The sequence below is a fragment of the Macrotis lagotis genome, chromosome 4 (assembly GCF_037893015.1).
Source record: "Macrotis lagotis isolate mMagLag1 chromosome 4, bilby.v1.9.chrom.fasta, whole genome shotgun sequence".
Lineage (NCBI taxonomy): Eukaryota > Metazoa > Chordata > Mammalia > Peramelemorphia > Peramelidae > Macrotis > Macrotis lagotis.
The window spans coordinates 254,826,674-254,854,105 of NC_133661.1; the positions used below are offsets into that span (position 1 = coordinate 254,826,674).

At 34.5% G+C, this 27,432-nt stretch overlaps 1 protein-coding gene across 5 annotated transcripts in view; it reads right to left on the reverse strand.

Annotated features, from left to right (window-relative positions):
• Window positions 1-228: 228 nt before the first annotated feature.
• PCNX1 (pecanex 1) overlaps window positions 229-27,432 on the reverse strand; it is a 211,748-nt gene continuing 184,544 nt past the window's right edge. For all 5 annotated transcript variants that reach the window (XM_074235828.1, XM_074235827.1, XM_074235825.1 and 2 more), the window contains 6 exons: window positions 22,101-22,331; window positions 20,653-20,927; window positions 18,790-18,995; window positions 12,775-13,214; window positions 11,779-11,919; window positions 229-5,840 (listed from right to left, as the gene is read on the reverse strand). In XM_074235828.1, coding sequence (XP_074091929.1) covers window positions 5,700-5,840; window positions 11,779-11,919; window positions 12,775-13,214; window positions 18,790-18,995; window positions 20,653-20,927; window positions 22,101-22,331 — 1,434 coding nt within the window. In that variant the 3' untranslated portion in view covers window positions 229-5,699. The remainder of the gene's footprint in view (window positions 5,841-11,778; window positions 11,920-12,774; window positions 13,215-18,789; window positions 18,996-20,652; window positions 20,928-22,100; window positions 22,332-27,432) is intronic.

A 27,432-nucleotide genomic window follows, 5' to 3' on the forward strand; every position in this document is an offset into this window, starting at 1 on the left:
ATTATTACAGATTCATAGTTTTAGATGTGGAAGGGACATGAAAAGACACCTAGTCCAGTCTCTTCATTTTGCAGAGTTTGTAAAAATAAAACCTAGGAACATAAAGCAACTAAGCCAAAGTCACAACAAAAATAAGCATCAGAAATCCAGGGTTTGTATGGGTCTTTGGGGTCAATGTTCAAGCCAATGAGACAACAGTATTTTAGGTATCTTCTTAGAAATTAAGGAGTGGGGAGATAAAGAAGAACCACACACAAAAAATGAAAAAAAAAATTTATTTCCTCAGTGTTTTATCCACTGTCAATACTGTCCTTTTGTTGCAACACATTTGCAAAACAAAAACAAAAAAACCTCAGCCTTTATTTTCCATTTAAAACAACTACAATATTTACAAGCCATTTCCAATAACACACACGCAGACACACTCACAGACACACGTGAGTACATATATCTCGATTTCCAATCAATAACCATATTTGCTGGTAGAGGCAATATATGCTTTTCAGAGCCCATTATCAGAAAAAGTAAATCCATTATTTCGCCTTCAGACCTTTTTTCCTACTTGCTACTTTATATATTCTTCCTTCCATTTCTTCATGTAAAGCTCACACATAAGGTTAATGTGTTCAATTTAATAATGCAGCTTTACTAACATGGTGAGTTTTTAAAAAGCAAAAGCAGACATGATTTTTCCCCATTTCTATTTTTCAATTTGAATAACTTTATATTCTGAGGGCTTGTGAAACTTAAGTATACTAAGCCTAGAGGTTCATTTGGAGCAGCCATCCTTATTCCATTTTTAAATTTTGAAACCAGAGTAAGTCCTGAACTGGGGGGAACAACAATTTAACAGTTCATTCTTACCACTGTGCTAAATGACCTTCATTTCTTCCAGTCTGACTCTACCAAGTCAGAAACCATTAAGTACGGAGCATAATGAAAATTATAACAGAACAAACATAACCCTATATAATAGGTATAAAAGTCTTGAAACAAAGTTGTCATGTAACACTGGTGTTATTACTCTGCTCTGGTTTCTCCCAATTTTTGAAAGTCTTAATACAAAGTCTTGCACAATTTAGGATATGTGTGGCATTCATTTCAAAACTAGAAGTTATTCACTCTAGTAAAGGAAAGATCTGTGGTCCACTTAAAAGTTCATTTAAATAATATTCAGGAAATAGTTATATCATTTTAGATAAGTGACACTGTTGAAATGATCCACAAAGGTAACAGTCCTTAAACACTACCTGCATAATTAGTTCCTTCCCATTTAGAGCTTCTAGCTAAATATTTAACCAGTTTGAAATAAAATTTGGAAGCATATCATTCAGACTTTTGTGCAGGAGAGGGGAAACAAAAGAATAAAATGTTTGGCTTTTTGTTCCTTGGGAAATGGAAATCTTGGGCTAAAGAAATAATCAAAACAATCTTCATTCAGTGATGCCTGAATACATAGGGTATCTATTTTTCCCAAACTCTGACCTCTCAAACATCCATTTCCATGTAAGACTGAAAAGTGAAGTTACATGACTGATGACTTTTTAAAATAAGATACACAACTATATATCTGTAAAGATATGTGATGCTATCATAATTCTGAATAAAAATATCTACATCATTTAAATTCAAGTAAAGCCTACAGAAATAATAAAAACAGATTTTTTTAAAAATCCAGTATGACAATGAATTACATCAATGACAAAGCACTAGTGGGACCTTGTCCAAACAAAATAATCAATAATTCCAGAAAATTTTTAGTGATCATTTCACATGACAAAAGTAGGAATATGTCAAGCACTTCTAACAGCATGAATATCTATACTTTTAAAAGACCTCAATTTGTCCACTTTCATGAAAGGATAATTAAAATAAAACAACAAATGAATAGTAACAACTGATGAGTGGAAACGATATCCATGGAAGAGTAACTCATATAATTCAAAGTAGTAAGTTATAAATGCATCTGGTAGATATTCTAAAGTTGGTTAATAGGATAAGACATCTTTTCAGTCACTAGATAAATCATGCATAAAAATGCCTCAGGCTTTTAATTAATGATCCAATAAAGCAATCAGTCAACCAACATTCTAAGGTGGAGGCAGAATTGATGCTTGACTGACAAAAAATGCCATCTTTTAAGGTTAAGAGATATATGCCTCAATAGTTAATGCACCTTTAAAAAATTCATTAAAGTTGGATATTGGAGAAACAAACCACTTAACCAAAAACTCAAGAAGTATAAGTATATCTGTTCAGTAAATTAGATTTTCTTACATAACTCTAAGACTTTGATTGTTTGGCACATGGCCTACAGATAAAAATTTTCTTTGCCTCATTAAGGTTAACTACTGGTAGTACTTTTAATATAGTACTACATATTTCCTTGTATAACTTTTTTTCTTTTCCAATATAAGAAATGCAGTGAAGGTAGGCCATAACTTCACTACTTTTAGTAAAAGGAAAGGGAAAATTCTCCTATTGATATATTTCCCCTATCATTTCCCTCTTAAATTTCTAAAATTTGCCAGTATTTTATACTTGGAAAAAGGATATATGAACTGGATTTGGAAAGATTAGCTTTCTTTAGTGAAAAGTAATCATGTAAGGTCTATATAAATATTATATTCAGAAAATGGAGGGATCATACCGACTTAAGAACCTGAAATTGAGTCAGTGGATCTCTGTTAGGGCTATTCTAGAAGAAAATCGTAACAAAACATATACCATCCAATATTCCACTTCAGATAGAAAAGGAGCTGAGAAAACAGACATCAAAGATATACTTCTGATTTCTATGAATTACAAAGGTTGACATAGCATATAAATTTTGGTACCTTCAAAATATGGGCCTTTAAAACTCTTTCATATATAAGAACAAAGTTGTGTATTATTTATATGTAAAAGCCACAAAATAGCTTCCTATAGCCTAGGATCTTGTACATATTTTAAGCATCAATGAAAAAGGCAAAGAGGGCACACCAAACGAATACCCTTTAGAGAATTAAAAACAAGAAAAATAACCCAATTTTCCCCCTTTTTACACTGGAGAATTTATAAACGCTTTCTAAACTACAATATCTGATGTAAAAGAATATATCATCAATAGATGATATAATTATGCCAAGTTATGAGTCACTTGTATGAACTGGAGAAAACACCAATGAGAAAGTAAACATTCAAGTTCCAATTTGTAAAATTCTGTGATTAGGCTTTTCAAATGGAAAAGAAAAGACTTTCATTATGTATAACTTTACTTCACTTAAAAAGTTTTTTAAGGATCAATAATTTTTGTTTCTTGATTATGTTCTAACAAAAATCTAACTCCTAGTGAAGAACATCTTTTTTGTCTTGAAATAAAATCTCACCATATTGCACTTGAAACTTCCTTTGAAGTAAAGTTGTCATTTTGATCAATATTTTTCTTTAAAAAATTTACCTGATTCCTGATTACAACACCCATGTAGAATTCTTAAGAAAACAAATCAGAATACTGCTGCTAACCCTAGAATGACTCCTCTTTCATTTATCCTTAAGACTTTTTCCTAATCTATCATTGAAGAGGATCATAAACATTTAAAAAAGAACCAAATACATAAATCCTTTTCAAAAGGTTACTTTTTTAATGCTAACATATAGATAGGTTCATCTCAAGATTTAGTATTCCATGGAAAGTTAAGACTTTATAACTTATAGTAAAAGAAAAAAATCACCACTATACTTTTGATAGTGTACCTACCTTACTTATAGAAAACAATTTATATAATCTGTAATGTATCAGGGAGATAATAAGCAGTCAATTCAGAAATGTCAGGCTATACAAAGTGTGATGGGAAAAAAACCTCACCTCAACTTATTCATCAAGCTGATATACCATTATAGAATATACAGTTCTGAAAGATGGAATTTTAATAGTGTATGAACTTAAGTAAAACCCAATACAACATGATGGGTATTTGAACCACATGACATTGGATCAGAAATAACTCTGAGTTAAAGCAGATGGGTCTTTTAGCAGAATAGCAATAATACCTTGTATTAATTCATTAATTTTCATCCCAGAAATAGTCACTCCAAGATTTTCTTTGTGAGACATGTCAATGCCTGAGGGGAACAATCAGACCTCCTCCCAAGACAATTTAAACCGTCAGATCATATGGAGGTAGAAAGATGGCTGCTTCCAAATGATAAGCCTATGTATCCAGTCTCCATATAGAATCTCACACCAAAAGGGGAAAGACTCACAATGGAAAGACTCTCATGGAATTAGAAGAAGAATATCAAGAGCTGCAAATTCAATCTAAGCTGAAACTCCCACCCAATCTATCTGGAGCTTGAGTTATACCTATCCCTGAATACACACTCTAGGATATGTGACAACACATGAGTTAAGTCAACTTCACAGTTATAAATATTCAAAATTACAAGTTATACAGAATATAGAATCATAGGAAACAAAATTCAAGTAATAGAAAAAGAAGAGAAAAGGAAACTAAAAGGCAAGGTGATTAAGGGTGATTTGATAAGGGCTGCACCATCTATAGAATTTCATTTTAAAAAAGTTTTTTACTTGGATAAACTATTGAATTGAAGCTGAATGCCGTCAAGATATCCTTAGAGGCTCTCATGCACTACAACTTCTTCACTCTGCTCTTTGTCCTCCCCTTGAAAAATTAGAAGTATTTTCTCTTGGAAATTGACACCAACCTAAGTAGTGAGGAGCAGAAACTCTAAGACTGCTGTAGAAAAACAGGATCTATCCTGCTGCACTGGGTGCTCATCCTTGATGTGGACACAGTAATTGGCAGTAGTGTTCACATTACTGAATGCACCACAAAAAATGGCTTTGGGAGACAATGCCAACATATAGATAGGTTCATCTCAAGATTTAGTATTCCATGGAAAGGAAACAACAAATGCACTGGTATGAAATCTAATCTATTGAACCAACCAAGAAAAAGAATGAGCAACATAGCTCTTGCCATCTGTGATTATGTGGTAAGGGAAAGGGCAAAATCCCAGAGGCAATTTAAATAATGGTTTTTTTTAAATCTTATATATATTATATATATATATATATATATAAATAAATGTTCTGAGCAATCTCAGACTTTTTAGTGCATTGCTGTAAAAAAATTAGTGCAGTTTTCTCATTAAAGTTTTTAGCTCTCAAGGAATAAGATAAATCTGTCTGTTCATAGTCTCTCTTACTATGCATTAAACTTCTATACTGCTTTAGGTTGAACTGAAAGTTTGTACACAAGTTAATTTTTAAAAATTAAGGTAAGTGGATCTCATATGTTCTGTGACCAAACATAGCAATTATTTTTGGCAAATAAATTAGAAAAATATGATGAGTTCATATTTTAGAAATGAAGAGTTTGTTGATTTAAAGCATATGCAATGCATAGAAAAAGTTTTTTTTAAAGAGATGCTTTTTAATAAAATCTTTATCCTTCATGCAAAATGTTTCCTCAGCAGCGAACTTAAAAAAATATTTGAACTTTTTTTGGAGGATGGAAACAGTGGCAAGAATGAGGGGGAGGGGAGAAAGAGGCTCATCCAAGCCCATTCTATTTGTTAAGTCTTCCCAGGCCTGAAGCGACTCCAAAGAGATTCTTTTCCTACTTCCTCCATGCCTTTTCCAAAGTCTTGAGATTGAGGGAGGAAGAGATGAAATGTAATCGTGAAACATGAGTTTACACTTCAGCCCCAAGTTCTAGAACTCCAGTTTCGATCACAGCGACATATTTGTCATCAATCTGGACTAGGAGAATAGTCTTGTCTATGTGGGATCTACTACCTGGATCTCTGCTGCAAGGCACCCATCGGTGAATCACCTGTAGAAGCCACAATAAAATGGAAGTTAGTAACATAATCCTCGAAGATTTTCCCCTTTGTAAACAAGGGGGTGTTACCACATGATCCTTAGAAAGATTCTTTTCCAACTCTAAATCCTGTGATTTTTAAGTAATATTCCAAGCGCAAGATTCTGTACATCACGGAGTAAGATGTGACATTAAAGATTTGACACATGCTGAAAATGTAGCATTACCTTAAGAAAAAGCTTTCAGTTATACACTGACACAGGAAATGCAAACTGCCCAGTACTGATACTCTTAGAGAAATACTGTTTTAGTAGTAATGAGGAATTGGTGGGAAAGGGCCTTATGATTTTTGATACTTAAGATTTTAATTCTGTAAAAGTAGTCCAAGAATAGAATTCCAAGCAGGAAAGAAGACCTTTATATTAATGGATTGTTCATTTCACGGGCAGTTTTGACTACAGCAAGAAAAATTCAAATATAAATCAAATAAATCATTTAATATGAGTTTTTTGTTCCTAATTTTTACAAAACTGGGAAAAAATCCAACAAACTTCCCTGGTTTTCAGATTAGACAACACCTGAATTTAATAGTTAATTCATAATTATAATTTAATCTCTAACACATTAATTATCTATTATTTTTATGTTTTAATATCATTATCTGAGATTTTGACAATTCACAACAATTTAAACAAAAAAGTGATGCTTCTGGGAGAAGAAAAAGTTGAAAGCAATCTATTATCTCCTTTTCTCATTTCCTGGTTAGTCTGCACTATGTTACTCCTCAGATAGCAGAGAAGCACAAAGGAATTTACACCCTTCCATTAAGCTAACTACTGCTGCATTCCCCGAGGATAGAAAAGGAGATTAAAGTGTTCTCATTTAAAAAAGATTTCCTGTTAGTTGGAAGTTTGGTTATAGGCCTAGAAGTTGGGTAATTCTCACCCTAGGAGTTCTAATAGAGGGGATATGATTCTGGTAAGTTAATGTGCTTTTCAGATAGTGAGGAAACAGAGTGCTACAGTACAATGCTTTGGCCACATAACATCTTAGGCACTATGTACAGTTCACTTATATTTTACATAGGACTCTAGGAAAGCTAGTATGGTTGTGATTCTACTTGGCATCAGAGGGCAGAACTAGGACTAATGGAGTAGAAATTCTAGGAAAATAGATATTGATTCAGTGTAAGGGAAATCATGCTAAAAATGAAAAGTTGTTCAAAAAAGGAATATATGCCTTGGGTAGCCTTGAGTCATCAAAGGTCCTCCAACAGGCTGGAGAACTGCTTATAAAGGGATGTTATAAGCAGAAATTCAAGAATAGGGCATGTACCATTAAAATATCAAACTTAACAATTTTGCAGTGTCCTAAAGGTCATTACAAATATCAATTATTTGCTTGTTTGTTTTTAGCAAGGCAAATGGGGTTAAGTGGCTTGCCCAAGGCCATACAGCTAGGTAATTATTAAGTGTCTGAGGCTGAATTTGAACTCAGGTCCTCCTGAATCCAGGGTCAGTTCTTGATCCACTGTGCCACCTAGCCACCCCTACAAATATCAATTATTACTGCACATGAAGAAGGCTTAGATGCCTGAGCTGAACCTACCAGTGTAGGATCATGCTATGGCCCCCTTCTCAGAATAATGTTTTTAAGCAGATCAAATACAATATATACCATTTCTAAGGAAACTAATTATATGTATATCATTATTCAAATATTCACAACAAAAACAAGGTCAAGTACTCTAGGTTGAGAACAAGTGGTTTAGATTCTCGATAATGGAATTTATCAAATACATTTTTAGCCCCACATAATCCTAGAATGACTATTTTAAAAATTTATTTATTTTGAATTTTACAATTTTCCCCCTTATCTTGTTTCCCTCCCCCCAACCCCCAGAGAAGGCAATATATTAGTCTTTACATTGTTTCCATGGTATACACTGATCTAAGTTGCATGAGATGAGAGAGAAGTGATATCCTTAAGAAAAAAAAAGTATAAGAGATAGCAAAAAGTACATAATAAGATAATTGTTTTCTTTTTTAAATTAAAGGTAATAGTCTTTGGTCTTTGTTCAAACTTCACAATTCTTTCTCTGGATACAGATACCCCCAAAATGTGCCTTATTGTTGCACTGATGGAATGAACAAGTCCATTAAGGCTGATCATCACCCCCCCATGTTGCTGTTTGGGTGTTCAATGTTCTTCTGGTTCTGCTCATCTCGCTCAGCATCAGTTCATGCAAGTCCTTCCAGGCTTCCCTGAATTCCCATCCCTCCTGGTTTCTAATAGAACAATAGTGCCCCATGACATGCATATACCACAGTTTATTAAGCCATTTCCCCAACTGATGGACATTCACTCAATTTCCAATTCTTTGCCACAAACAGGGCTGCTATGAATATTTTTGTACAAGTGATGTTTTTACCCTTTTTCATAATCTTTTCAGGGTATAGATCCAGTTAGTGGTATTGCTGTATCAAAGGGTATGTACATTTTTGTTGTCCTCTGGGCATAATTCCAGATTGCTCTCCAGAAAGGTTGGATGAGTTCACAGCTCCACCAACAATGCACTAGTGTCCCAGATTTCCCACATCCCTTCCAGCATTGATCACTGTCCTTTCTGGTCACATTGGCCAGTCAGAGGTGTGAGGTGGTACCTCAGAGATCTAGCACAACTATTTTTAATAATAAAAACAAAGTGTTGAAGTGGTAATTTTAGATGGATTTTGTTGTTGTTGTTGGAGCTAGAGAGGAAGAGGCCTAGTTTGAAGAATAAATTATGAGTGCATCGCAGAGAAAAAAAGAAAAGTCTAGAATGTTAGCAACACTTCATGTCTTAGTAGCTTCATTCCTACCATCTGAGTTGAATTCAAGGTAAAATATCTGCCCACTATAAATGAAAAAGAAAGAAGTACTTAAAAATGACAATTTATTCTCTAATTCTAAGCCTTCTATTTTTAGTTTTCTCCTTCCCTTTCTCCTATGCCAAGTATTGTGGGCTAACACTCTGCGATTAACAAGGATGGCAATTAGAATTTTTGGAAGCAAATTCCAATAATGCACCAAAGGTTAAGTGCCAAGGATTCTATGAACCATCATGGCTACTGTGAGTTATAATATGACAATCTCCAGTCTCGTAAAATATTTAATCATGATAGCTTAAATAAACTTCCCCAAAAAACCGTTATTCAGTTAAATGTACTTTTGAATAATTTAGCAGCAGACATAAAGTTTACACCATGTACATTAGAAAAAGAGTTTAAAAGGGTACATTTATATCTGATATATTCTTCAAACAAGATTATGTCTAACAAAGTAAGAATAAGAAAAAGGCAGTGAGTTTCTAAACTTTATGTAGTAGAGGTGATACTTTTTTTGCTCCCTTAATTATAATCTTTCAATTCCCTTAGTTCATATTTTAGTCAAGTAAAATTAAGATTACTAGAACTTAATAATAAATAAATCATAAACATACAACACAAATATTTAATGATTAAAAACTTTTATGATTTTTATATTTATACCTTCCTAAATAGCCATAGTAATATTATTATTAAATGTGATAGATGAGTTTATCTTTCAGCACAAAGATTCAAAAAAGGAGTATCAATATTAACTATCAGTATCAGTATCAGAGATTGATATTTTATTTGATAATTTTAGCAGAAAACTCTACATAAAAAATTATGAATAGTAGTGAAACTTGCATTTCATATTCATCCATTCACAAAACAAAATATTTTAAACTTGCTTATGCTTTAATTCAATGTACCACCACAAGACAAAGCCATCAACTATTCTTGGGGGTTTTTTTAGGGTTTTTTTTTCAAGGCAGATGGGGTTAAGTGGCTTGCCCAAGGCCACACAGCTAGGTAATCATTAAATGTCTGAGACCGGATTTGAATCCAGCTACTCCTGACTCCAGGGCCGGTGCTTTATCCACTACGCCACCTAGCCGCCCCAACTATTCTTGTTTAGATGGAAATTAGGCCATAATAAATGGGTTTCATGTCCACTTCTATTTAGAAATAGGTCTTTAAAATAAAGTAATAATTGCTTCCATAGACTGGTCAAAGGAATGTATCTCTTTTATAGAGCATGGTTGGATTCAAATTGATCTGCTTATGATTTTCCAAGCATTATTTTGACCATAAAAAGAGCTGTAAATTGCACTGTTTCTTCTAATGAATGAAACTTTTACACTGCAGAATTCTGCAAACAATTGCTCACATCCTATTCAATCTAAGAAATCATTTTGATGTCTTAGACATGATTTCTGAAAACAATTTTCATCTTGCTAACATTCTGTGAGTAGATTTTCAAGATACCACTTCAATTTATTTATTACATTTCATGCTGTCTGTAACTAAAGCATTCAAAGAAGTACAGCAATATTTCCTATTATGCACAGAATCTTGAAAACAAATATAGAGGAATGTATTTTTTCTTAATTTGGACTTTTTACTTAATATTTCAATATTTCTGATATTTAAACTGCCTCTTATAGTTTTGACTAATACTAGTTTATCAACTGGTCCAGTGGTTCTCTTCAAACCAGCTATGTATTTATTCATTACAAAACTATTTAAGACATTCTCATCTAAATTTAATTGTCAAAAACTTTAAATGAATTTCTATAAATATCCTTGAGTTATTCTGATTTTTAAAATTTTTTTTGATTTTGGGGAGAGACTAGCTAATTACATTGTGGTTACCCAATAAGTACGAGAAATAAACAGATATTATAGGACTTTTAACTGCCATGCAAAAGTTATTTAATTAAGAATTTACACATTCATGTTTCTATTCAATGACAACATATTCAACTGTATTGTGTACCTATGCCAACGTACAATGACAATACTATTTTGTATATTCTTCTAAATGCAATAAGCCATGACTCAGATTTGATCTTATTTGTACAGATCATTAAATAATCACTGTACTACATTTACTGCTGCAAATCTGCTGTTAAGTTTTGTTTTGTTGATTTTGAATTTTAATTTTACTCTCCTTGGAAAATGTGGATAAATCTATGTAATATGTGCATAATTTATGCATTTGTGTCCTTCTTTGCATTAAGTGTATTCTAAAGATTTCAGTAACCATAAAAGCAATTGCTATTGATATCCAATACTAACTCCTAACCCAGAAGTAATCAACGCTGAAGGTTTATATTGATTTCAAAGTTAGTTCAATGGAATGTCTTATGAAAAGGATTGCTGCACTTACATTCTTTCTGGAAGACCATCTGAGTATTTAATCATTTCCTTCTCCATATACACTGTCAAAAACCAAATTACAAAACTAAATAGCTAAAAAAGCAGAATTCTATTATATTTTCTGTCCTCACTTGAAATGACAATGATGAACCCAATGTTATCTTTTTTATTAAAGGGGGGGGCAACTATATTATTGTGAATGAAAAATAATGTAGGGCAGCTAGGTGGCGCAGTGGATAGAGCACCGGCCCTGGAGTCAGGAGTACCTGAGTTCAAATCTGGCCTCAGACACTTAATGATTACCTAGCTGTGTGGCCTTGGGCAAGCCACTTAACCCCACTGCCTAGCAAAAAACAAAACAAAAAAAAAAAAAAACAACTAAAAATAAATGTAATTTTTTATGAAAGACTTAAAATAGAATTCATATTTTTCTATTAAAATAATATTTGTAAATAAAACTATGCTTATCTAAGTAATTAAAAAGCTACTTGACTAAGCACATACAACTTAACCTGTCAGATATGTCAACTTACCTTAAGAATTAAGAGAGGAAAGGCCCAGGAGACAAAGCATTTTAAAAAAAATATAAGTTCAGCAACATGGAAGGTTCCTGAATTATATAAATCATCACAGTCATCAAAAGTATACTCTGAAATTCTATATAATACTTATTGGAAACCTTTAAAATCAAATCATGAAGTTAATTTTATAATAGGACTTACATGTCCTTCCATGCCTTCCTGAGGAGTCCAGTCTTTCCAGCTATTTCTCCCAGCTTTTAACCGTATCCCCTCATCTGGCCACTGCAGCTCCTTTCTTTTTGACAGGTTGATCCCTTCCAAAATCTGACTGGGATCCACAATCTACATTGTAAACAGTAATGGTCTGGTTAAAATGCATGCTTTCTCCCCTCTGTGTTAGTTTCATGAAAACTGTAAAATTCAAAAAGAATCCTTGATATGATACTGCATTCTTTGAAAGTCCAGATCCAGACTGCCTGCTAAAATAAGAAACTTTAACAGTCTTCTTTCCAGGGTGGCTAGTTGGCTCAGTGGATAGAGCACAGGCCCTGGAGTCAGAAGGACCTGAGTTCAAATTTGATCTCAGACACTTAATAATTACTTAGTTATGTGGTACTGGACAAGTCACTTAACCCCACTGCCTTGTGAAAAAAAAAAAAAAGTCTTTCCAAATTCCTTTCATTCTATTGTTAGAACTTCTTATAGTAACCCAATAAGAAAGTAAGAATGGCTGATAAAGGGGCAGCTAGGTGGCATAGTAGATAAAGCACCAGCCCTGGAGTCAGGAGTACCTGGGTTCAAATCTGGTCTCAGACACTTAATAATTACCTAGCTGTGTGGCCTTGGGAAAGCCACTTAACCCCATTTGCCTTGCAAAAAAATAAAAATAAAAATAAAAAGAATGGCTGATAAAGATTGGTGAGAAAATTCCCATTGCAAAGATATATGTTTACTGTTTCAGTTCTCCTAAGGCATTCAACTTTTTTTTAGAAAATATGAGAAAATATACATTTTTAAGAAAATCCAATAGAACTTCCATTTAAGTAAAACTTACAAATCCCTTGAAAGGTCAAGGTTGTTTAAAAGTTCAACACACACACACACACACACAAGTTGGGAGTATCACCCAAGATCACACAGACAGAATACTTCAGACAAACTGGGGACAGCAACATAAGACTTCTTTTCTTTACTTACTTGGATTCTGTAAATCACATCTCCTTTTTTGGCTTGTGGATTGTTGGCAGGACTTAAGTTGCTGCCTGATTGTGCATCAGAAGCAATATTCTGTCCTCCTTCTGTCCCTAGAAAACCCACAAGGGCATGTTTACAAGCTGGGATGCTTTGACTGGAGCTGCTGGAAGATGGAAAGCCATGCTGCATACTGGCCAGGCCAGGCTGGTTAGTAGGTTCCATCTGGTTCACCATGGAAAGGCGGGACTGGATGGATGATGGTAAGTTGCGAAGGGAAATCTGACTGGTGGAAGAGCGCCGGCAAGGCACAAATCCTGTAGTGGACATTCGGAGAGATGAATGACGGCTGCTATAGCAGTAAGAAGATTGACTGGCAACTGAGGCACGAGCAGGAGAATGTCTAACCAGACTTGATTGTACAGAGTGGGAGCTGTGGCTGGTACCTAAGGGGGTGGAAAATCACTTTGATAAGCATATCTAAAATATAATACTTTTAATTTCTGAATCCTTGAGACCTTAACTCAGTTAATCCTTGAGACCTTAACTCAGTTAATATAAAGAAGCACATGTTTCCTGAAAATTGTCTCACAGTTAATAAATATCTGGAGTATACATTTCTTTAGTTGCTCTTTAAAACACAAGTTTCACTTGCTAAAATGATTTTTATCCCCAACTCTAACATCAGAAAGACACCAAAGTAAACATTTATAGTAAATGATAAGACATTATAATAAATTCTAAATCCTTTATTGAGAATGCCATATATTTCAGATACATTCTAAATAAATCAAAATTTAAGTATGATGATGTGAATTATTCCATAAACTATTTCAATCTTAGTTTATTAACCTGATTACCTGGTAAGATAAAATGAGATAGTTTGACTTTCAGGTACATTAAGAAGTTGATAATAAGAATTTTCACTATTCCATTTTTTTCTAATAGTATTCAACAATATTTTTTAGTTCATGAGGGTTAATAAACTTCATTTTTAAAGTGTTCACTTTAAAAAGACAGTCACCACAATCCTTGCCCCGCCCCCATGTCTGAGGAAGCTTTAATAACAATATTCTTCCAGTAATTCTGAAATTAACAACTCTGATGAATAAAAATTACAAAGCTACCCAGTTAGGTAGCCTGCAGCAATGTTAACAATATTGATTTGGATAAAAAGTATTATAAAAGATATTATGCTTAGCAAAGGAGGTAGGATCAGACAAATAGTGAGAATGAAAAACCACAAATGAACAATCAATTGCCACATATTTAGACAAAGTGGAGTAAGAACTTGCTTGGGTTTTTTTCTCTTTTTTTAGAGCTCTGAGATTCTAAAAGAACAGCAAGAATGACTGCATCTAACAGAAGTGATAGAAATTATAGATCAGAAAAGCAAAAGACAAGAAAGCACAGAGGAGTTATGAACTACATAGCTAGAAGAAAGGCCTATCATAAAAGTATGTGGAAGCAGATCTCAAATTTTATTTTTTAATTTAGAAATAACAAAGTGGAATTCCTAAACCATAAATACTAATATTGAACAAAGACTATGGTAGAAATTAATTTAATATTAAATTAGCAATGCCACAATTTTGAGGAAAATAAAATTGTAAAATATTGTAGGCAATTTTGAAATTCTATTCTAAACTTGATTCATTCACACTCAATTTTTCTTATTAGGAAACTAGTATGTAGCAGTGATAACTGAAATCTACTGTTAACTGACTTCAGAAGTCAAATTTCATTTTAGTTTATGCTTCAGCTGCTTGACTCATAAAATATTTTTTATTAGAACTACTAAAATGTCCTATTTGGTTTTATTTCTTTAACTCACTCTCTATCAGAGACATATAGAGACAGCCAAAAAGGTAGTGGACCAAGGGCTGACAACTAAGGGCCTAATAAAAACAAAATGGATTAAAGTGAATAATTAGCAAGGTAGTTAAATACTTAAACCTCATTGTGGAAAATTCTAATCATATCACTTGTGGTCACTACTTAAGATCAGCAGTAATAAAATACCTTAAAATTTATAATAGGAAACTATTAAAGTTATTCAAATATTTATTAACATCTATAACAAAGTAATGATTGGGAGACCATGGAAAGTTTGGTTAAAATATTGCTTAACAAATTTGCTTTGGATCTGGTAGCTAGGTCCAAAACATAAGTGGCAGATAATTTAGTAGCGCACCTCTCCCAATAGCTCAATGAAAAGAGTGATTGTCATAGGGCCCGGACTTCAAACCTTGGATGTTAATTAAGATCACTAAGAATTCAATGTACCAGTTCAAGGAGGGAGTTTAACATGTTTTGCTAGAATAATCTTTGAGCCTTATATAATATAGGCAAAAGTCCTAGTGTTCAGTATCCTTTTCCATATCCCATTTAGCTTACTCTCTTTCCTCTTGTTCAAGTAGGGAGAAAAGCTCTCCTTTGCTGTTTTCAGTTAGTGGTAATGTCTAGTGTTACAGGCTTCCTTTCATCATCATGTCTAGATATACAAAACACATTTCAACTTTGGAGAGTAAGATCATGCAAAGACAAATACTGGATGTCCTGACCTAGATGCATTGCACTATTACTCAAGATAGAGTTCAAATGTCATCTTCTCTACTTAGGAAGCTTTCTTTCTTAACTCTAAATTCTAGCACCTATCATTCTTACTGCTCTCCATTCTACCATGTACTGCATAATTACCTATTTATTTAATGGGATTACATTTCATTTATGAGGTCTCATGGAAGGGAAGAAGGGAAGATATGGAGTTCAGGTCCCACTTTTGACACCTCCTGATCCTAGTGTCCCAAGCAATTTTCTGAGTCTATAAATTACAAAGAAGGTGCAGATGGTAGAGGATGCTCCTTTTATAGTCCTCCCTCAACCCGAGGTAGGGTAGAAACAGAGAAAGGTTAGAAGTGCAGGTCCCAGGAATGTAAAAAAATCCAACAAATAACTCTAGGCCCCACCCCAAACTTTTATTCTGATCATATTATAATTATGATCATATTCATTTAACACACAAAACAAATAAAACAATGCATCCATAAAAAAGTTGCAGCTTCTATGTAAGTCTTTGCTTCCACCTCTGTAGCAACTGCTTGATGGATTTTTTCCTATGAAAAGCACAAGATCCAATGATGGATGGTTAGAGATGAAGAGGCATTCCCAAAAAGAGAGCATAGTCTTTAGTTCTTTGAGTATGCTGGAACTTAAAACAAAATTTAACTATTTTATAATAAGTATGTGTACTTATTATGGTCATCAATGATAAAACTGATTAATAATGAATAACACTTAAGCATTTATGACTATTAAATTTTTTTGAGTTTCCTTTACATGTGCATATTATCTGAGATTTTCCTGATACATGCAAATCTCCAAAAATTCCCATTAAACTATCCATGGCCAGCTATGAATAACCAAAACTATGACTGTAGAAAGCAATGAAATCACAGGTCTGCTTAAAAAAATGAAAAATTTACTTATGTTAGGCAGTTAAAAAATGACAAATTTACTTATGTTAAGCTATCACCTAAAATTTAAGACAGTTTGGACAACCAAGTAACCTCAGGGACCTGGGAAAAAGGTGCAAAGATCAAGACAAGTGTCAAAAGCAGTCTGTTGCTCTACCAAGTGAATGCACTGATAAGTTTATCAAGTGTCTACTTCATTGTAAAGCACTGTGCAGGGTACTTCCCTCATGACCTTTTTTGGCTTAGAAAGGGCTAAAACAGATAACTATAATATAAAATGTCACATGGTAAGTGCATTACAGAGGAAGTATTAAGAGAGTTTGACAGTACATGCTCCACACTTGTGGTTCTCTACCTCTGCAAAGAAAGTAAGGCAATTTTAAACATTTTCTATACAGTAAAATAATAGTCTATTACATTTATATACCACATATTATTTTCACATGTGCAGAAATGATAGGCATCTGCTTTGTTCAATTTCCTTGTGACTCTAGAAAGTATAATTATAAATATTTTGGAATGTATTTTAGGTTTTTCTTTTTTGTCACCTATCTTTTTATTGGTGCATTTTAACTTTTATATTGTGTTCCTTTCTGAACCTTCCCTCCCAACACAGCATCTTTCCTTTTGAAACGGCACTTCAGTAAAATCATAATTATATAATGTCAATGAAAGATACAAAATAAATCTATCTTTTAAAAAAAAGCACCATTTCATTTGAAATAACTATATTTTGTGGATATACTTTGTCTATCTTGAGTTTATAAATTTTTTCTAAAATATGAGTTGCATGGTAAGTTCTCTATTCACATTGGTCTCCTTATTTATTTTCTTTTTATTCTTCAAAGAAATTGATTCTTTTTCTGATGTCATAATTCTCGTGTTCTACTCTCCCTTGGGCTTCCTTCTGTCGAATTTTTATCTATGGGATCCTACTATATATCATTCCTTTCTCTGAATCTTTTTTATATTGTTATCCCCAAATCTAATGATTATTCTTAACTTTCCTATCCTTTTCTATCACATCTATTTTGTTTTTGGCTCCCCAAATTTTGATGTTTTCAAATTTATTTATCCCACTCCTCTCTTTTGAATCACTATCACCATTCATTCTATACTATGTAAGCAGCTGCTTCCCTCTCAGTGAAAAGAATTAGATTCAATAAGTATTAATTAATGGGTATCTCACTGTCTTCTCTTTAGGAAGAGCCTCATTCATATCTAGTGGTAAGTAGTCCTGCAACCATTCAATCTTCTGACTTAAGTCAAGATTTTCCATTGTCTTTTCAAGTTCTTTTTGTTTGTTTTCAAACTGAAAACATTCTTCCATTTTCATGAGAAACATACTATTTCCCCTGCCTTAGGAATCTACTTTACTGCAGTGCTTCAATGCACCTTTATCTTCAGGCCTGACCCCTGAACTTCCCATTCAAATTACTTTCATATTCCATTGAAATGATATTAGAAGTTCAAAATGTTTAAAACAAAATTTGTAATCTTTCCTTGTGATGTTCTTTCTTACTTCACTATTTTTGTTACCAACATGAATCACAGTTCATAGATATACAACTAAAAAAGGGTCTTAGACATAATCTGGTTCTATTTACTTTGTATTCTTTATTTAAAACCCTGGCTTTATCATTGACTTTTTATTTTCTCATCTCCAATGATTTTTCAAGTTCTGTCATAGGATTGTAGATGTTGAACTAGAAAGGACATTAGGTCATCCAGTCCAACCTCATTTTTCAGATGAAAACATTAAGACCCAGAGAATCTGACTTATTAGCTGTAGGACATCTTTCAGGTGTCAGACTTGTGATATTGTAAATAATGTAGGATTTTTAGAATCAGTGTAGCAGAGTGACTAGAAAGCTGGCTTTAGACTTAGGAAGATATGAATTTAAGTCTCATTTCTGACACATGCTGCCTGTGTGTTACTGAGCAAGTCACCTAATTTATCAATGCCCCAGGCAATGCTTTCTGCAGCCAACAGTCTTAGGAACAGATACCATTGAAAGTTTTTCACTGGGAGCTCTAAACTAATGAAATCACAATTATGGTTAAAGAAAATAGTGGTTTTTATTCTAACCTCTAGAAGATTAAGATATAACATGAAAAATTCAGGCTCCTGGTGAGGCAGGATCATGAAGTAAAGAATTTTCTGACAAACAAGAAATGGTCAGGAAGGATGAAAGTAAACGGAAAGGGCTCAGCAATGGAGCTACTCCTAAAAGCTGCCATAGTAAAGACAAATGAAGGGACCACAGGACTGAGAGATAGTATGGCATAATAGAAAGGAGCTTCTTAGACTAAACTCTAGTCATGCAATCTTGGGTGATTCTGTGTCTGAGTTTCCCCCTCTGTAAAATGAGGTGCTACAGGAGATTCTCTCCACAGGCCGAATGTGCTTTGACTCAAGGGTTTTCTGGGTAAGTTACTCAGGAGTGCATAATTAAGCTATATGCATCAGATATTAGAACCAGTCACAATCACAGTCTCCACAGCCAAAAAGTTAACACTATTACACAAAGATTCTCAATATTACCAAGTGTTGGAAGGTGAGATGTAACAGGAGGGTAGAGCCCAGCTCCAGGCCCTTGTCCTGAATTTCCATTGCCTCCTTGTAACACGTTGCTGTGAGGGTCATTGGCACTTGTTGCATTATTACTATTGCACGAAGTCCCACCTCCTGCATCCGAATCTTCAATGTTCCCACCACTGTTACAGCCAGCTCCACAACCTTTCCTTAACCTATGAACAGAATGAAGTCCAGAGCATTAGGCTCAGATACTTCAAGGTATGGATTCTATTTTTTCCCAGTTATCCTGTACTATGTTAACAATTTTTTAACAATTTTACCCATGGAGAACGCTTTAAATTGACATTTGAACATAATATTTTTAGAAGAATGAACCTGGAACCATCATCTCTTCCATTCTACCCAATCTGCTTCACCTTATATATTCTAACTTTAATGTTTTCTATAATAACACAATTCAGTACCATAAAAAGTATATTTGAAAATGGGATTTTAGTCAGTGTCTGCTTGATACTGAAATATGTACACACCCTTAAGACCTCATTTATTTATTCTGCTATCCTGTACCTCTGTAAATCCTTTCCCATCTCTGCAATTTTATAGTGCTTCTTTTCTTCCTCCTAGGGAAAACAAAGAGTTCAGCCTCTTTAGGCAGACTCTAGTATAATACTGTAAAAAATAAAGTATCTTTGTTCATCACTAACTCATGTCCTATTCTTTTTTTTTGTTTTTGTTTTTGTTTTTTTGCAAGGAAAATGGGGTTAAGTGCCTTGCCCAAGGCCACACAGCTAGGTAATTATTAAGTGTCTGAGACTGGATTTGAACCCAGGTACTCCTGACTCCAAGGCCGGTACTTTATCCACTACACCACCTAGCCACCCCTTTATTCTTCTTTTTTGATTAAAGTTGACATTAATAGGCACACTCTGTCAAAGCCATATGACAAGGGCTAAGGTGATAGCAGGCAATATATCAGAATCTTGACAGTTTAGGAATGATTAGAAAGAAGGAGGGAGGAAATACGAGGAGAAAGCCCTCAGAAAGATTTGTTTTTAATTAGCAAATGCAGTACCCTCATATTTTAAAATATAGTATCACAATTAATTTTAGATTGCCATGGAGTCTGTGGGTGGGAACTTAAGCAACTTGCCAGGGACAAAAGAATTTGTGACACAGGGAAAGAATTAAGGATGTCTTTTTGACATATTCAAATCATCAGACCAACACTTCTTTTAAAAATAATCAAGTAAAGATTTTATGTTGCCTATTTCTTCGGCTTTATTTTTAAAGACTCAAAAACTCCCTTTTCTCTAAAACTGTTTTGTCATTTCAGGCTTCCATAGACTTGAAACTTCCTAGGATGTGTGAGAGAAGAGGAGCATTGGAGTCAAGCATCTGTGTGCATACTGAATGTACAGAGAACTGAAGACTACAGAAAACTGAAGAAGGGAAAAGATTTCTTTATATCCTGGGCAATGGCTCTGTTGGAAAAGAATCCATGCATCTATGGCACATAACCTTCAATAAACATTCAATATAGAACAACTACTGAAAAGGAATTTTTAAAAAATCATTTAATTTGTACAAAATTCGTGATCCATTTTTCCTGTTAGCTGGCCTGCACAGTTTAGAAGTGTAACAAGTCATAACATAGAATGGAACCCCCTCCAACAAAATGGAATATTCATGTTTCTGTGATTAAATAATTATGATCTTTTCTGATAGATGTCACTTGGATACTGGAACCACAGGTAATACTGTCAGTAACAAGAATAATCATGCTACCAGATTCTAGAAAACTAATATTTAAAAATCATGATATGTGCTTTCTCCATCCCCCAACCCTTGCCCCAGTTCCCCTTAGCTCACCTGTGCCAAGTTGATATTACAAAGTTTCTGATATTTCCCAGGCTGATAGGCCCCCCCAGAATATCCTTTAACTGTTCATGACTATCAGAATAAGATGTTGTCAGGGGTGAGACATAGATAGGGTATCCAATAGGCTGATCACATGAAGAATTAATCATATTTCTCAGGGCTTGTTTTGCATTTTGTATGCTCCCTCTTTCTGGGTTACGGTTGCGCAAGAAAACTAATTCCTGTTGTTGCCCTGCCCAAAGGCCACGAACACATTCTTTATTCACCTGTAAACAAGAGGAAATTGACTAAGAACCAAGCATGGTCTTTCTCACAACTCTAAAAGCTATCACAAGAATAAATTGTGAAAATTGCTACACAAAATATAAATGAAGAAAAATTAAGCAATTTACTTCACCATTATTATGTTGTTACTATTGCTAAATATTTAATGAGGTTACACAAAACTTTTTTCAACTATTTCTGACACTAAAGCCAAGAATGATTTTTTCCCTTCTATATATAGTACTTTAAACTGGATGCAGATCACAAAATGAAATTGGACTATTACAAGTTTTGAAAGAAACAATTGCAAATAATTGATAGTATTTCAAACTACCAAAGTGTGAATTTGAAAGTTAAATCTTCTGAAAAATATATGAAGTCATTATGGTTTAAAAATTCAAGAGAGGATTGAAGTTTTAATTGCAGAAGAGATTTAAAACTACTATGAAGGAAAAGTTACATTTGTGCTATACAGAGATCATAGTTATTGAAGAAATATTTCATGGGCAGTGGGTAAGAGAGCACCAAATTCTAATTAAACGATAATTAAATCCACTGAAATTATAATGTCAAAGCTTTTTAAAAAGCTTTGTACAGGGGTGGCTAGGTGGCACAGTGGATAGAGCACCAGTCCTGGATTCAGGAGTACCTGAGTTCAAATCTGACCTCAGACACTTAATAATTACCTAGTTGTGTGGCCATGGGCAAGCCACTTAACCCCATTGACTTGCAAAAAAAAAAAACCCTGAAAAAAAAAACTTTGTACATGAAAATGTTTTAGAGATGAGACTGAATCAATTGTCAAATTTGGGGTGTTCATAAATACTTCCATATTTTGAAGCAATGATATTCTATCCTTGGAAAAAGGTGGTGCATTGTATAAAGCACTGACCCTGGAGTCAGGAGGTCCTGAGTTCAAATCTGGTCTCAGGCACTTAATAGTTACCCAGCTGTGTGACCTTGGGCAAGTCATTTGACCCCACTGTCTGGCCAAAAATGTTTTTAAAAAGGAAAAGAAAAAAGGTGTAGAGTTTTGTTGTTTTGTTTTTTAAGATGATTTTTTTGAGATGACTCAGAAGGAGCTCAAATAATACAGGTGACACACCCAATTATAGACTAACTTCCAGGCTCATGAAATTCTCTCACTGATATAAATCAGTTGCAAAGGAACTTACTTTGATAACTCTGAAGCTAAGGTAGCGCTTATTGAGCATGATGATTTTGTATTCGTTGGTGCCATCATCCATTACATGGCGTAGAGCAAGTAGGGAAGGAGAATTAGAGAGGACTGCACTCCTCCAAGCAGGATCCCCTTCATGAGCTATTACCAGATTTTGTTCATGAGATGTGATGGCTTCATAAAGAACAGTGGGGTCATCATACTCATCTGGAGAAGTAAAATGATCCTAAAAAAGGAAAACAACAATTATTCATTTTTTAAAGAAGAAAGAAAAATGTAAGATAAAATTAAATGCCTAGGTCTCTGGAATAAAAATCCTTTAAAGTTGTTATAAAAGCAGTATTCAACTCCCATCAACCCACTTAGTTTTATATATATATAATCAACCTAAGGATTAGCTCTGAAGCACTGGTTTTATTTTGTTAATCTGTCCTTTTTTCTTACATGACTGTGTTATGACATTTTAATATATGTTAGACTAATGTGACCTATTAATTATGCCAGATTTTAATAATTTTAAAATATTTTTCCAAAAAGTATATGATTTTGGCTTGTTAAGCAAATGTTCTGCAAATCATGTCTTACTATATCATATATGCTTTTCATCAAAAAACAAATTTTTACTAGGTTTCTGATGATTCTTAAATCAAATCCATTTAGAAATTTTCCTTATAGATGCGTAATTGATCAAACTCAGAGCACTGGACCAGGAATAGAGCACTGGACCAGTAATCCAGTACTGGCAGTCTTCATTGTGAAGCTAACTTAGATGGCCCATAAAGATTCTAGGATCTAGGAGGCTCAAGACCAAAGAGGGAAGTAAGAGAACAATAATGAGAGATTGTTTGAGTGTTTGCTTCTAAAATCTGTTCTTCAGGAAATTCCCTATTTTCTTCCTGGCTGTATAAATCCAATTATGGGGTAGTGGGAAAAGGTCCTATGATGGCAGAAATATGAGGTATTCTGGAAGCAGACTTATTGGCAGTCTTGTTCATAGTAAGTCATGGACTACTCTGACAACATTCTAACAACAGAAAAATTACAAGTGAACTGTATAGAAGTTCAGAAGAAAGAGCTAAGACTAGTAGTTGAAGTGATTATGGAATCTTGAAATTCAGTAAGGGACTTAAAAATCAACCATTTCATCCAATCCAAAGGAATCACCTTTGCAAAATTTCTGACAATAGGGGTAGGGGTCACCCAATCTTTCAATGAATCAAAAAAAATTTATCTACTACATGTTAGACACTTGTTAAGTATTGGTATTTCTTTTTTTTCTACAATAAATGAACAGTCCTTGCCCTCTAGAAGATCATAATCTAATGCATATTATATAAGACAACATAAAAAGAAGTTGAAGATTCAAGAGGGAAAGGGACAAAGATACAAGTTTTGGAGCCAGGATGCTAAAGTACAGGTGGATGGGAAATGAAGAAAAGATATGATCTTGTCACTCTCCTAAAATGAAAGTTCTGGGAGGAAAATAAGCAATCCTCAACTTACATATCAACAGGGGTGTCACAATGGGATTATTCCTTCCTCACAACCACAAGAAACTTGCGATTCAAGCTTAGTACACCTTACTACCATATTTCTGCTAGTCCATATCCAACAAGGAGATGCTTTCTTAAGATGGAAAAAGATAAAAGGAAAGAGGATCCCTACCCACTGCCCTTACTAGACAAAAGTCATGAAGAAAATGAAGTTGATGAAAAAGGAGGCTTGAAGAAAAAAATCAATGCATCATCAATGTTCTCTTATTACCCATTTCTCCAAGACTGAGTCTTTGTGTGAAGACCTCTACTTGAGATGGGCTCATTATCTGTAGAAAGAGGCTGTCCCACTATTGGACAGTTACAATTATTAGGAAATTTTTCTTAACATAGGATCTAAATTTGCCTCTGTAATTTAAACACGTTTCTCTAAGTTTCACTCTCTACAGTCAAGCAGAACAAATCTGCTCCCTCTTCCACATGAGAACTTTTCAAGTACCTGAAAAGCAGTTATCATGTTCCCTACAAATCTTTTCATCCCTAGATTAAGTATAGCTAATATCTTCAAATGATGATTATGTAGAATGAATTTTGATGCACAATCCTGAGTATTCTTCTTAGAAAACATTTCAGCTTATCAACATGCATCTTGAACATTATTCCAAGAGCTAACCACATCACCAACATTGTATCTCTGACCATGGCAGTGACACGTAGCTTAAAATTGCAGTTGTTTATCCAGATGCGAAAACAAATTACTGACACATAATGAGCTTGCAGTGCAATAAAATTTGCAAATATTTTTCATTTGAATGCTATGATTTGTTTAATAAACACTTTCTACATTCAGAAACTGTCATCCCCCATTTTAATTCTTATTAGGTTTGAAAATTTGACAGGCATACCAATTTCGTCTTTTTCCAAATTAATGATGACAATGTTGAAAAGACAGGGCCAAACACAATCCCTGAGGTATTCTACCACAAATTTCCTTCCAAATTGACACTGAACTATTAATGATTGCTCTATAGGTCTGTCTATTTGAAGTTTCAAATCCATCTAACTATACCATAGTTCATAGCTCTTCATCTTGTCTATAAGAACAGCATGAGGGGTGGCTAGGTGGTACAGTGGATAGAGCACCAGCCCTGGTGCTCTATCAGGAGGACCTGAGTTCAAATGCAGCCTCAGACACCTATCAATTTCCTAGCTGTGTGACCTTGGGCAAGTCACTTCATCCATTGCCTTAAATAGAAATAAAAATATGAAAAACAGCATGAGAAACTATTGTCAGATACTTTTCTAGATTTACTGAACACTGTCTAGAGACAGTATTCTCTTTATCAGAATATGCAGAAAGTGAAGAGTATGAAAATAATATAAGAGCTGTAATTTCACCCTCATGGGAAATTCTCATGGTTAATATCCTTCCCCAAAGCAGATTCTTAGGGCATTTCTTGAAGCAAGAAAGATAATTGCTTAGGACCTCATACCCAGGATTTCCTGACTCCAAGTCCTAAAAGATTACAGTATCCCTGTCTTTACCTCTGTCAAAAATAAATAATGAGGTTGGAAAGGTATTTTTATCACTGGTTTTCTTTGTAAATGCTTATTCCTTTAATAATGCATTCTAGAATTTTTTCAGAAACTGAAGTTCATTCAGCTTTTGTTTGCAATCTTCAATCCTTCTCTTTTTTCTTGTTTTTATGTAATATTTATTTATTTATTCTCATTTTGTAAAAATAATATTTTTATACATTAATAAAATATTCTTGTTTAAGAGTAAACAAAATACCCCTTGCCCCCCAAATATAGACTTGCTTGAGTAATAAAGGGGAGAGAAAAATTAAAATAAAAAAATAATAATAATTGTAGGCACAGTGGATGGAGCACCAGCCCTGGAGACAGGAGCACCCAAGCCCATATCCGGCCCTGTACACCCAACAATCACCCAGCTGTGTGACATGCAAGCCACCCCAACCCCACTGCCCTGCAAAAACCAAAAAAAAAAAAGAAAAAAAACCCAAAATAAAATAAAATAGTAATAATAATAGGGGCAGCTGGGTGGCAGATTGGCCCTTGAGCCAGGAGCACCCAGGTCCAAATCTCGCCTCAGACACCCAACGATCATCCTGCTGTGGGGCCCCAGACAGGCCACCCAGCCCCATTTGCCCTGTACCCCTCCCAAAATAATAATAATAAAAAAATGTGCTTCAGTCTGTGTTCCAACAGCACCAATTCTGTCGTGGGTGGATCACATTCTTTATGATAAGTCCATCACAAAAGTTACTTCCATATTTTTAAACCATTGCCACTGCTGATCGCAACTCCCTCTTTTCACTGACTCTGCTGTAGGGTAGCTGAGTGGCGCAGCTGACAGATCCCTGGTCCTGGGGCCAAGAGGCCCTGAGCCCCCATACCACCCCTTAGGCCCAGCATCTGCCTGGCCCTATGGTCCCAGACAGGTGATCCAATCCCAGCCCCTTGCAAGAAGCAAAAAAGAAAATGTGTTATATCTGACCACTCTTCCCACATGGGCCATCCTCTCCTCCATCACTCACATCCCCCCTTCCCCCTGTCCCCCTTCTCTCCTTCTTACTACAGACGTCTATACCCCATTGAGTATATATGCTGTTTCTTCTCCTCTGATGAGAGTGAAGATTCCCTCATTCCCCCTTGCCTTCCCCCCTTCCATATCATTGCAATAGCTCATTGTAATAAAGAAAAATCTTATTATATGAAAGATCTTGGCCTATCCTCCCTCTGCTTTTTCTTTCTCCCATTACATTTCCCCTTTTTCTATTAACTCCATTTTTAGACCATATTTTATATTAATTCAGCTTTCTCTTGTACTTCATCTATAAAAGCTCCTTCTACCTGCTCTGTTAATTGAGAAGGTTCATATGAGTACTATCAATGTCATTTTTCTATACAGGAATACATGCAGTTCATCATCATTAAGTCCCTCATATTATCCCCTTCTCCTCCAGTCTCTATGTTTCACCTGAGTCCTGTATTTGAAGATCAAACCTTCTGTTCAGCTCTGGCCATTCCAACAGGAACATTTGAAATTGCCCTGGTTCATTGAAAGTCCATCTTTTTCCCTGGAAGAGGACATTCAGTTTTGCTGGGTAGTTGACTCTTGGTTGCATTCTAAGCTCTTTTGCCTTCCGGTATATTATATTCCAAGCCCTATGAGATTTTAATGTAGTTTCTGTTTAGTCCTGTGAGATCCTGACTGAAGCACCACAGTATTTGAATTGTGTCCTCCTGGCTGCTTGTAATATTTTCTCTTTGACTTGGGAGTTCTGGAACTTGGCAATAATATTCCTGGGGGGTGTTTTTTTTTTGGATCTCTTTCTGAGGGAGATTGGTGGATTCTCTCCATTTCTATTTTTGCCCTGTGCTTCTAGGATATCAGGGCAATCTTCCTGTAGTAATTCTCTGAAAATGATGTCAAGGCTCTTTTTCTGATCATGACTTTCAGGTATTCCAATAATTTTTAAATTATCTTTCCTAAATCTGTTTTCCATATCAGTTGTTTTTTCAATGAGACATTTCACATTTTCTAATTTTTCATTCTTTTGGTTTTGAAGCATTGAGTCCTGATTTCTCAGAAATTCAGCAATCTCCCTGAGTTCTATTCTTTGTCTGAAGGATTTTTTTTCCTTAGAGAGCTTTCTTATCTCTTTTTCCATGTGGCCAATTCTGCTTTTTAAAGCATTTTTCTCCTCAATAACTCTTTGAATTGTTTTATCCATTTGGCCTAAGCTGGATTTTAGCATGCTATTTTCTTCAGCATTTTTTGGATTTCCTTGACTAAGCTGCTGACTT